At 42.2% G+C, this 12,389-nt stretch overlaps 1 protein-coding gene across 1 annotated transcript in view; it reads right to left on the bottom strand.

Moving 5' to 3' along the window:
- The window catches only part of LOC119654194 (innexin inx1), a 71,962-nt gene that overhangs the window by 9,823 nt on the left and 49,750 nt on the right, over positions 1 to 12,389 (bottom strand). Inside the window, exon 3 of the mRNA XM_038059390.1 lies at positions 4,036 to 4,143. Coding sequence (XP_037915318.1) covers positions 4,036 to 4,143 — 108 coding nt within the window. The remainder of the gene's footprint in view (positions 1 to 4,035; positions 4,144 to 12,389) is intronic.

The following is a 12,389-nucleotide window of genomic DNA, read 5'->3' on the forward strand; positions in this document are numbered from 1 at the left end:
GAAATCTCACATATTTGGATGAAAATATTAGTCGCCTTGCAGGTAGCAGTAGGAGTACAGGAGAGTGTTCAAGAGAAGTCCATTATAGATTTTAGGGGCCCACTCCATCATGTACGCAATAAATACAATGGTGAACTTGTGCAAAAGCGCCGTCAGATAGAAGTCAATGGATACTTGGTGAGTTTGATTAACAGTTATATCTCGGAGAGACCCAGAAACTACATCCTCACTGCAGGGGTACTGGAAGGCTCGGTATCGGGCCCTATGCTGTGTAGTGTGATATATAATGGAGCAGAGCCCGTAAACTATGGCAATAAACCGCACAACGGAAAGGAAAAAAACTCCAAACTTTCTGACAAACAAGCGAAAGGAAAAAATGAACAAACATAAAAACGAGTCCTTCAGCAAATATGTCTGAAATCTAACAACACACAAAAAGACACAGCTTACTCACTGTGGAAGACTGCGAAAGATCTAAAAAGACCCAGACACTAATCCCACCCATTAAAGAGGAAAAAGCAAAATGGGTTCGTTCTGCACACGATAAGGCAAATCTCCTCGCGAGTATCCAGCCTTTAGATATACAACTTGACAACTAAAGGAGCTGAAAACAAAGTGCCTCCCAAAAAAGCTCCTCGCTATGAACTTATTACAAGGAGAATATTGAAAGAATTGCCATCGAATAGCTAATCAAATTATTACAAATAACTAATGCAGCTTTCAGATTAAAATACATCTCTCGACAATGGAAGGGGGCCGAAATTATAATAGTCCCCAAACTAGGGCAGGAGCCAAGTAGAGTCGAATCATAACGACTAATATCGTTACTTCCTACTACAGCCAAGCTATTTGAAAGGATTCTCCTTAAGAGACTGAAGCAAATTATTGTGCATCGAAGCCTAATACCACCTCATGAATTCGGGCTCCACGAAATGTGTTTTGCAATCGAACAGGTGCACAGGATCATGAATCCGATAGAAAACGCAAAAGAAAAAAAACAAGTGTGCTCAGCCATTTTTCTCGATGTCGTCCAGGCGTTTGATAAAGCGTGGTACCAAGATCTGTTGTATAAATTGCATAGGGACCTTCCAGGAAAATTTTTGAAATATCTTAAAATTGTATGTATCCGAGCGCCTATTCAGGTAAAATACGGAGGAGCTTACTCTGAATTGGAAAAAAATACAGCTGGTGTACCGCAGGGCAGTGTCTTGAGCTCAACGCTGTTTCTTTTGTATATCAATGGTATAAATCTTGCTGTCAAGAAGCCAAAATAGCAACCTTTGCGGACCACATTGTTGAGACAGTGGGGTGAAACATTTAGGTAAGACACTCAATGTTAAGCTCAGCTGTAAGAAACATATTATAAGAAAGAATAACCAGCTGAATACCAGATACAGACAGATGTACTGGCTCTTGGTGAGGAATTCCCAGCTGATCATCGTGAACAAGTTGCTTATTTATGGGCACTAATTCGATACCTGACCCAAGCCATCGCTCCATTTCAGGCAGGGTCTGCCTCGTCTTCTTTTTCTACCATAGATATTGCCCTTATGGACTTTCCGGCTGGATCATCCTCATCCATACGGAGTAAGTGATCCGCCCACCTATTGAGCCGGATTTTGTCCACAACTTGACGGTCATGGTATCGCTCATAGATTTCGTCGTTATGTAGGTTACGGAATCGTCCATTCTCATATAGGGGGCCAAAAATTCTTCGAAGGATTTTTCTTTGAAACGCGGCCAGGAGTTCGCAATTTTTCTTGCTAAAAACCCAAGTTTCCGTGGAATACATGAGGACTGGCAAGATCATTTTCTTGTACAGTAAGAGCGTTAACCCTATGGTGAGACGTTTCGAGCGGAACAGTTTTTGTAAGCTGAAATAGGCTTTGTTGGCTGCCAACAACCGTGCGCGGATTTCATCATCGTTATCGGTTGTGATTTTCGACCCTAGATAGGAGAAATTATCAACGGTCTCAAAGTTGTAGCCGGAGCAGGGCGATCATTGAAAAGGTCACTTAGATTACCTAGTGAGTTATAGATGCATACGATGTCACTATGTCCAAAAGGCGTAATCTATCTAGTATAATTACATAGTAGTGGAACAATAAAAGCGGAACGATGCGAGCCGCATGCTTTTGGGGCCATTGGCTCAGAGGAAAATACGGTTGCAAAGCTGCTGAGAAAACATACCAAAACTACTTCAAATAGCTGTGCATCCCCTGACATTAACTCTTGGGGCGAGGTTATGATGAAATGGCCCTGAGGACTAATGACAGCGTTGCCACTCTATTTCCATACCACAAAGGGAAAAAAGCAAAAAAATGCTACAATCGACCAAACCTCTTGTCACTAAAGGTAAATTGTGCGCAGATCACCGAGAAGGAGGCTCCATGTTTGGATGTCATTTCTAACCCAGTTTGAAGTTGCAGTAAAGATCACGTCAATATCTCCCATGCGTACCAAAGAAACAGAATATTCCCTGTTCAGTGAAAGAAGAAAAAATTCAAGTAACTTCTCAAACACAATAGGCCCACTGGGGCTAGCTACCCATTATCCAAAATGGCGCCGTTTCGGAGCGCCCACTTCACTGTTCATGCAATTAGCACGATGATGAACCTGTCAAAAGACGCGGTAGATCATCCAAAGTGCATTCAACTCTCCAGGCGGCCAGTCGAATTAGAGAAGCATTGGCCCAAATAGGTGCTTCTGTCAAGTTCAGTTGCAAACTATCTCTTGAAGATGATTCCCTGGTACGGAATGGGTAGGATCTCAGTAGGGGTATCATAAAAATTATTGCTGTGTGCACGTATAATGGGGTGCTACTGCATTCTGTTCGGAGTAATTCTACGCCCATCGCTTCTGTCGGAAGCGCTAGAGGAAAGAGCGTACTAGACGAAGTACTTTGAAGAAGCATGGGCAGTTAGCAGGGGTAAATTCGGTGAAAAAATTCTCTGCTGGAATTAAGAACTGTAGTGAACTAGGAAACAATGAGAATGAATGAATCAATGAGGTTCCTAGTATAAAGTTGGTAGATTCCTAGCGTAGATGAGTAATAATTTCCAGAGATGGAGCATGCCGTGATTAACATTGAGGCAAGAAAAACACTTTAAGACTGTAAATAGTCTTGAAACGATCAGGTTGAACTTTCTTCAAAAATTGGATGGCATTATCACACATTCCAGAGTCAAGTTAATTTAGACTCTCTCATGGAAGTGCATTTTCTGTAAACCTTTCAATGTCAAAAACTTACAAGAGGAGTATATTAGGCTGCGATCGCAGGGGTCATCAGTGAGAAAGAAAAGAAAAACTGGTATACTATCCTTTAAGGATTTTCAAGTATCTTGCAGTGATGGCATGGGATATAGGAAGGAAGGAAGGAGAAAGAGTACTAATTAAGGACTCCTAGACTCTCGGTGGTAACATAAACAATAGATTATTCGGTTTTACCCATATAATGTTATTAGAGGATCCTATCCAGTAAAAAATATGAGCAGACATTCCAGGAAGGAGTGCAATGCTGGAGGTAAAATTGTCGACGCACAAGGTCAATGTATCTAATCGCTCAAAAGATACATACATATGTATACCGGTATAAATTCTGCCAGTTAGCCAGAACAGTAATTAACATCACAGATCCTGGCAGCTACTTTGTCTTCTGCGTATACAGTTCTTCAGCTTAACCATTTTTAACCAGGCATGCGGCATGTCGTAATTAGTTACTTTTAACTCTCCATAAGAGTACACAGAGGTAGATTTTGACCAGATAATTACCTAAACCCTAATTAAGTTTCTCTTGCAAAAAAAGGATATATTACTTCACTGTTTCCAGTAGAAATATGATAGCCGGAGGTAGTTGCATTCAATTTTTTGTATTTCGCATTTCGCGTTGGGATTTTCATCCATCTATCAAAAGAGCCATTAGTACTGACAATCACCTTTGGTTAGTTGACTGAAGTGAAAGTCTAACATTCAGCTAATTTTGCATGTATCTGCACATGTATCTATTATATTGCAACCTTTGTAATAATCTCTTACCTGGAAGAACAGCACGAAACAAACCCACTGGTAGTACGTGTAATATTTCTTGGCGTCTTCATCGTCAAAGTCATTATGGACACCTGGATGAGCTACCTCCTTTCCAACCTGCAAGTAAAAAAGTAAAAAAAGATATTAACAAAGAATCTTTTTAAGTTCCCCTAATGAACAACGATCTTTTGATTGCATTTAATCCTACAAAATGAATTCAATTGCTAGATTCAGTTCAGCATCTCATGGACCCCTTGAAACGGCGATCGGTTGATAGGAGTTTCAAAAGAAGTTCATAGCACGTGTAACCATCTAAATTGCAACTAATTCGCAATAGTTTGGTGTCTAAATTAGATACAAAATTTACGTGGGTTAGATCCTGGCCCGTGAAAGAAGTTGTCTAGGCAAAAATCTGTTACACAAGCTCAGAACAGAGTTCCAATCAAAATTCCTCTATTATTAGAGTCAAATCTGCAGGTCAGATTTAGTACCGCTGGAAAAATTGGTTTGATTGCGATCTGCACGTTCATATAAAATAGATTTTTCATAATTGAAGATGGATCGATTGAGATCAATTGCTCGTTATGGAAGGAAGACGGTTTGATTCGGTCAATAACATCTTTCGCTTCGATCGTGATGAATGTGGAAGAGTCAGCAGTGGCTGAGTCAAATTGTGCGTTATTAATTTCCATATTGTAATTCAGAACTTACATGGGTGCTTGGGTATCGCATCGAAAATAAATAGGCAGACGACTGACCACTTGTTGACTTTAGTCACTTAGCATGGGAGCCTAAAATGGGAACGTTCCGACTATATTTAGTATGGCCAAAGTGATTCACTGTGATTTCCTCTAAAAATAATATGAATAATATTTGCTGTTTCTCGGTGTCTCTCTGGGTCATCTCGTAAATTATCACAATGGCTATCGTGTTGGTGGGAATTCACATTCAAGGCTGGAACCTTTTGTTGTGCAAATTCTTTCTTTGTAATTTTTAGACTGGGATTGTAGCTCATGGAAGCGTGTTGAGGTAGGAAACGTTCATTAAGATAAATCTTCATTTGAAAACGAATGTAGGAAGATACGCTAAATTATCCTCGCGATTTAATGTAATTCGATTAAAATCAGAACGTAAGGTATTCTACATATGGAGATTGTGACTAACAATGGCTTTCAGAAAAAAAAGGATACGATACCACTGTGGTGCTACTTAGTTTGGTTGTTTTGCCGACCTCGTGGCTGTTACTGCTACCAACTGGTGGGCGCTTCATGGTGAGTTACGCTACCCTGGTGGCGCTTCCACAGTACTTCATCACCAGCTGATACTGGGCTCCAGCGACAAAACGCGACTCCTGGCTTGCCAACTTTAGGGACGCAGATCGAATCTCACGCGTCGTGCACTCCTTTTTCCCCGAAACCTCAGCTCCGGAGACAAAAGGCTTAAGCCTGGACACGGAGACGTGCTTGGGTCTGTCCTCAACATTAAGCCTAAAGCAGTGCTCCCCTCTGTCCAACACCTCATATGGTGGTTGCAAGGACTTCCGGGAAGCATCCACGCGAACCAAGACGTGTGTCGAGACATCCAGGCCGTTGGCGGTGTTAGCTCTCGTTGAAGAATGGCGGGGGTGATTTTAATCTTGTTACAGTGTCCCGGAGTAAACGCAAAAGGCCAGTGGTGGAAAGGGCTGACCTGGCACCGAACACAGGATCACTGGGGCGCCTCAAATTCTCCCCATATACTAGCTTGGTGGAACTGGCGACAAACTCTTCACGATGGGCTGTAAGTCATCAACATCATCAATGGCGCAACAACCGGTATCCGGTCTAGGCCTGCCTTAATAAGGAACTCCAGACATTCCGGTTTTGCGCCGAGGTCCACCAATTCGATATCCCTAAAAGCTGTCTGGCGTCCTGACCTACGCCATCGCTCCATCTTAGGCAGGCTCTGCCTCGTCTTCTTCTTCTCATAGACATTGCCCTTATAGACTTTCCGGGTGGGATCATCCTCATCCATACGGATTAAGTGACTCGGCCACCGTAACCTATTGAGCCGATTTCGTCGTTATGTAGGCTACGGATGTCCATCCTCATGTAGGCCAAGAGTTCGCAATTCTTCTTGCTAAGAACCCAAGTTTCCGAGGAATACATGAGGACTGGCAAGATCATGGTCTTGTACAGTAAGAGCTTTGACCCTATGGTGAGACGTTTCATTCTTGTAAGCTGAAATGGGCTCTGCTGGCTGCCAACAACCGTGCGCGGATTTCATCGTCGTACTTGTTATTGGTTGTGATTTTCGACTCTAGATAGGAGAAATTATCAACGATCTCAAAGTTGTAGTCTCCTATCTTTATTCTTCCCGCTTGATCAGTGCGCTTTGATGTTGTTGGTTGGTTGGTTTTCGGTGCTGACGTTGCTACCATATATTTTGTCTTACTCTGATTGATGTGCAGCCCAAGATCACGCGCCAATCAACGCCTGCTTGATCTGACTGAAGGCAGTTTGTACGTTTCGGGTCGTTCTTCCAATGATGTCGATTTCGTCAGCCTAGGCCAGTAGTTGGGTGGACTTAAAGAGGATCGTACCTCTTGCATTTACCTCAGCATCACGGATCACTTTTTCCAGGGCCAGGTTAATGAGGACGCATGATAGGGTGGTTCACAACTCGCCGATGTTCTGGTTGTTCAGTAACTCATTAACTACTGTAAGTAGGCCAAGTAAAACGAAAGGCAGGAGTTGCGACCACGAAGAGTCAGTGTGTGTCATTATAGCGGCCTTCAGTGTCTTATACCAGTGTTCCAGCATCCTATTGAATTGCAGGTGGTACGGAGTCGTCCGGTGGCGGTTGAAGCCCACGAGTTTGTCCAACTCTGAGAACAGGGAGGACACGAACTGTATTCCCTGGTTTGGGCGATGTGTGAGGCAAAAAATTGCGCAACCAGATAAGATGTTGTGGACGCTGCTGCGATTGTACTTGCCCAGACTGCGATTTTATTGATGGCAATGGTAATGTACTTGTGCAGTTGGGTGGAATTTTAGCAACTGCTGGCATTGGCTTAATCAGATTCGAGCTGTGATGCAGCTTGTTAATTGGATCCGTTGGGAAGCCACTGGCTAGTGAAGGTTACCCGCCTGCTGCTGCAGAGCACCGCTATTGCTGTTCATTGTCTTTTTTGTCGAATTTTCGAGGCTACAGCTTCTGAGAATTCTGGACCTATGTTGGATTCGCGAAAGCGCAGTTCGGTTTATTTTTATATTTCAACTTCGGGATTTTCTTGAATTTTCACTGCACGTTGGAATCTGCCGAAAGAATAGTGTAAGCACGCTGACTGTGGTGTAGTGGTAGTGTAGTGGACAAAATTGCCTGAACTTGAAGCTGGAGCGGCGTGTTTGAGGACAAGGGGCTTCATGTTGAAACTGGTGCTGCTTTTTAGTTCAATGTAGCTTCAGCAACGATTGGAATCACATTAATTTCTGGAACTGTGGTCGCTTCTGAAGGACTGAGGACCAGATTTGTAGTATCTGGAATCTGTACCGTTGGATTGGTTTTGTCGACCCGGGTCACCAATTGTGGTGCTACTTAGTTTGGTACAATAACACAGCACTATTCATATCAATCCTTTCACTTTTCATAACCCCCATTGTTCAAGTTAATTCTTTTACATTTTAATTAAGAAGATTAAAATTGAAAATATTTTAAGTTTTTATAACAATCATTCCAATTTCCCAAAATATCAATATTAATATTTCCAATTAAAAAAATTATGAAATCGCCATTCTACTTTTTTCTCCGTATCACCGCAGACTAATCTTCTCTGGTTTTTCTGCCGGCCTTGTGGCTGTCAACCTGCTACCAACAGGTATACGACCCACTCAGGCGGGTAACTTTCGCTTGGTGGTGAGTTACGCTACCCTGATGGTGCCTCCACACTACCACTTCCTGTAAGCATTAGTCTATTTATTCTGAAAGGAGACTGAAAGGTAAGGATCTGAAAATGAAGGCCGTATATGAAGACGTATTATCGTAATTTAAAATTTTCTACAAAAGAACCTACTTTCTTTCTTTAAGGATTCCTCAGATTAGAATTTCCCGGTTGGTGCCAAACACGCCACTGTTGGTTGATTTAATGAGAAAGTCTTTTTGGATTATCTGAATGAGGATATAGTGTGTGCTTAGCTGCGGAACCCTGTCCTTAAGTCTCTACTTCAAACCTTCAAGACTCCTGTCAACACCCCTGACTCTTCCTAAATTTCACTTACTACTTGATTCCTTGGTAAACACCTTCTCCATAATTTTGATTTTGAGTATCTATCTGATGTGTTTATCTAGTTATTGGTAAATTAATATTAATTTTATCATAATGTGATGCAGCAAACCCAAAAGACTGCTTATTACCCAAAATATCAACTTTTCTTCAAGAACCTGAGTCGGGAATAAAGTTCACTATCAAAAGATATTGGGGAGAGTTTTAGTTGAAGCTGGAAAAAAGATTTAGATGAAACAGGGCCGGACTGGAGCTGGATAATTTGAGTATGAAGGCAATTAAAATTCAGATCGAAATCATTAGTTGAGGCTTAGGAAGATACTCAAAATCTTCCATGCTTATCATAAGAGGCGACTAAAAAGGATAGAAATTTGTGGGGTAACAACCTGCAAATTTTAAAAACTTTATTGCAAAACTTCAACAACGCCCCGGATAGAGATCGACCTCACGGCTACGAGCTTTGACTATTGAAAACGGACTACGATTGGTTTCTGAGGTGTGCAAACGATCCTAAACAACGGTAGCGAGGATCTTCAGAATGCTCGCTTTTTCCATGGGTGATCTGAATGCTAAGGTGGAATCTGATAACACCTTGTTCGGACATGTGAAGGGTTTTGGCGACCGGAACGGTGATGGTGGGAGGTTTGTGGATTTCTGCAACTTCCACCGCCTCATCATTGGTGGCATATTGTTCGACCACAGAACCTGCCAAAAGGTCAGTTGGGTTTCAACTAAACGACGCCGTATGAGCAATCTGATTTACCATTTCGCGATCAGCAGAAGATTTAAGAGTCGTCTCCTGGATATGCGCAACAGGAGAGGGACTGACATCGGCCTAGAAAGGGATCACCATCTGATGGTCGCTTACGGTCGCTTGCGTGTTGCGTCTGCTACTTCTCGCAGGGTTGGGGAGCTATGACAACATCGGGCACTTTTATGGCTCAGCAGACAGTGGGATAGCTATCTTGCTGATCGAACGGTAGATATACTACACAGGACGTCGGGACGTCTTAAGATCCGATACTGAGCGAAATCCCGGGAAGTTCGGCGTAGTGTGTGTCGTGACAAAAAGGAATTTGTTTTGCGTTGGTCAGTAAAGCGGAAGATGCTGCAGAGCACAATGATTTCAGAAGCGTATACTCTACCATGAAATAGCTTGCACGTGGTCGCAAGTTTTTCGATGGTCCAGTGAGGGACATTAACGGTCGACTTCTCATCCCTGATGATGAGCTACTGAATATGTGGAAACAAGACTTCCCCATTTTTGTTTACCGTATCAACGTAACATGCGGATACGGATTGTTCCTCCAAGCAGAAGAGAAATCATTTTGGCCACCAATGTACTCAAACGAAGTAAAACCGCTAGGCTTGACGGTCTCCCTGCAGAGTTATTTATCGGCAGATTTGCTGCTTCCACTCGTACGGAAATCTTGAATCCGTGACCTTTCAAAGAGAGTGGAGAAAGGGATGATCATCAAGGTACCAAGGAAGGGGACCTGTCAGGGGTGTGATACTTGGAGCGGCATCTACGAGCTCCTTTCCGTTGCCCTGGAATGCATCAAAGAACATCTCGAAAGCTTGATTGACAGAGAGCAGGCTGGTTTCCGCTCCTGATCCTCCTGCATTGACTAACCAATTAACATTCAACGGATCATTTTGGAACAATGCGCGAAGTTTAGATCTTCTCTTCACGTGTTCCTTATAGACTTCGAGAAACCTTAGCGTGAACAGGAAGTGTATCTGGAGTGCTCTACACAGGATGGGCATTCCGGAGAAATTAATAGCTATTATCAGAGCGACATATGATTCCAGGGTTGCACCCTGTCACTGATATTCTTTATTTTTGTTATCGGTGACGTTCTTCATTCCGCCCTGTCCGGAGGACGTGGAGAAATTCAATGGACTATGTGTATGCCATCTTTCTTCAAACACCTCGACTACGCTCATGACATCTGTTTGCTCTCTCATCATGGACCTATGCGAGATCGAGGAAAGTAGAATTGGGGGAAGAAAAAGGCGAACAAAATCAAGGTTGTCAGTTTGACGGATCTTCTCCCCGTCTGCATTAATAGGCAGAGCAACGAAGGCGTCAATCAATTTATATGTCTAGGAAACGTGGTTTCTGGAAATGTTCGCAACGAACTGGATGTTGGCCGGTGCATTAATCACGCTAGATCCGCTTTCGCTGCTCTGTCTGAAATCTGGAAATGCAGTTATCTCAGCTCTGAAAATCAAGATCAAGATGGATCATGGTTCAACTTCACTGTAACCCAAAAGCTCCAGGGTTTGGTCAATACCTATCTGCGTCGTTTCATCGGAGTACGCTGTCCTGATACTATCTCAAACGAAGAATTAGTTGGGCGCACAGGCTTGGCACTCGTATGCGATGCGATTTAAAGATCGAACTGGCAGTGGGTAGACTGCAATTGCAGGAGGAGCGGCAATTGCATTGCGGTTACGCCATGCAGTGTTGTCTTCTCTCTCTAGTTGGCCGACGAGAGGGTCGCCTCTAGGGCATTTGGTGCAAAATAGTAGGAGTGCGTTTTGGGAGGTTGTGGAGGAGTTGAAAGACATTTCAGGTAACGGCGGACAATGGCGCGTAGGTTTGGTTAACACTCTACACCCCACCAAGGGATGAATGCCAACCATATATATTCGAGTGACCATTCCACCCCAGTTTGACTGATCGCACCATATACTCATTTTAACAGATTGTTTGGTAAATGTTGACTTTTGATCTAATCTTCCCTCCCTCAGCCGTTCAACATTTGTTTCTCTATAGTTATTTGGTACAGAAGGATAAAGATTAGAGGGATTCGAAAGGTAGGTCAATGATGATTAATGAAGGAGCCAGCGTCTGGGGTTCCAGACGTGGTAGGGGTTCCTCCAAATGACGTATTCTATTCCAGTTCTACTGAAGAAAGTAGGAAGTCTCTACTGAAATACGTATTTGAAAGAAATAAAGAGTTTTTCGCCATCCTAGCTCCGTGGGTAGAAATGCTTCCGTAAAGTCAAAAGAAATCATTGATAACCTCTTCCACTTGAGGTATACCACCCACCACTCTTCGATTTTTATCACGGAATCGCCTTCCGGACCGAATGTATTATAGTGTCGATTTTCTTATTGCCTGACAATATAGGAAATTAAATCGGAATTATAACGCCTCAACTTCAACCGTTGAAAGTATGAGGCTATTTTTTTTGTTTTTCAAACAGATGGTGTTCGTCATTACCATCGATGTTAATACTGAATTTAGATACAGTTTCAGAAATGAGAAGGAGGGCCGGTTAAAAAACGTACTGACAACAGGGGTAAATGTCAAAATCACCATTTTAAAGTCAGAATTCGAACTTCCCCATCTAAGGCTGAAATTATGCATTCTCCAAAAAATTTGCCCCTTATTTCTGACTTACATTTGAAACTACCTCCGAAAACCCTCTTGTACTATTCAAGTCAACACGTTGGCTAAATCAGTATCTTATAGGATTGCCCATTTAAAATGTTTGTCTATATTTAAATGACCCTTTTACAGTGTATCAGTTATAATCAAATTTGCAGCACTGGGATGGATTTCAATTTTGTTGGGCTCCAACAACTTTCAAATATGAGTTTTCGTTTCCGAAAAATATAACTGAAATCAACGGGAACCAGAAATAAACCTCACTAGAACAAAAAATATTAGTTAACCATGTGCAGTTCATTACATCAGGTACTGTCAATTTGGTTTTCCCCAGTGGATTAGCTCGTCTAGCCTCATCCAGGTAGTGAAATTATAATATCAGACTAATTATTTCTTCTTTACCAAAAAGAAGGATTGGAAGTGCTCAATAATTCTAAAACTTCTTGCTCTAATTAAAACATCCAGACCGAGGAATGTACCATTTAGGAACATCGTTATCCATGAAGGGTACAAGTGCCATTGAACCTACATGTCAGGAATATAAATAGTGGATCCTTTCGTGTTTATTTCAGTCCAAAATCATTTTTGAACAACTATCAACTAACTTAAAGTGAGAAATGTCTTCCGAAATTAACAATTTGTCAAAAGTCTATATAAGTGACCTTTCTGAAGATGTGGATGAGAAAGACCTTCAAGCTATT

This window comes from Hermetia illucens, chromosome 4 (assembly GCF_905115235.1).
Source record: "Hermetia illucens chromosome 4, iHerIll2.2.curated.20191125, whole genome shotgun sequence".
NCBI lineage: Eukaryota > Metazoa > Arthropoda > Insecta > Diptera > Stratiomyidae > Hermetia > Hermetia illucens.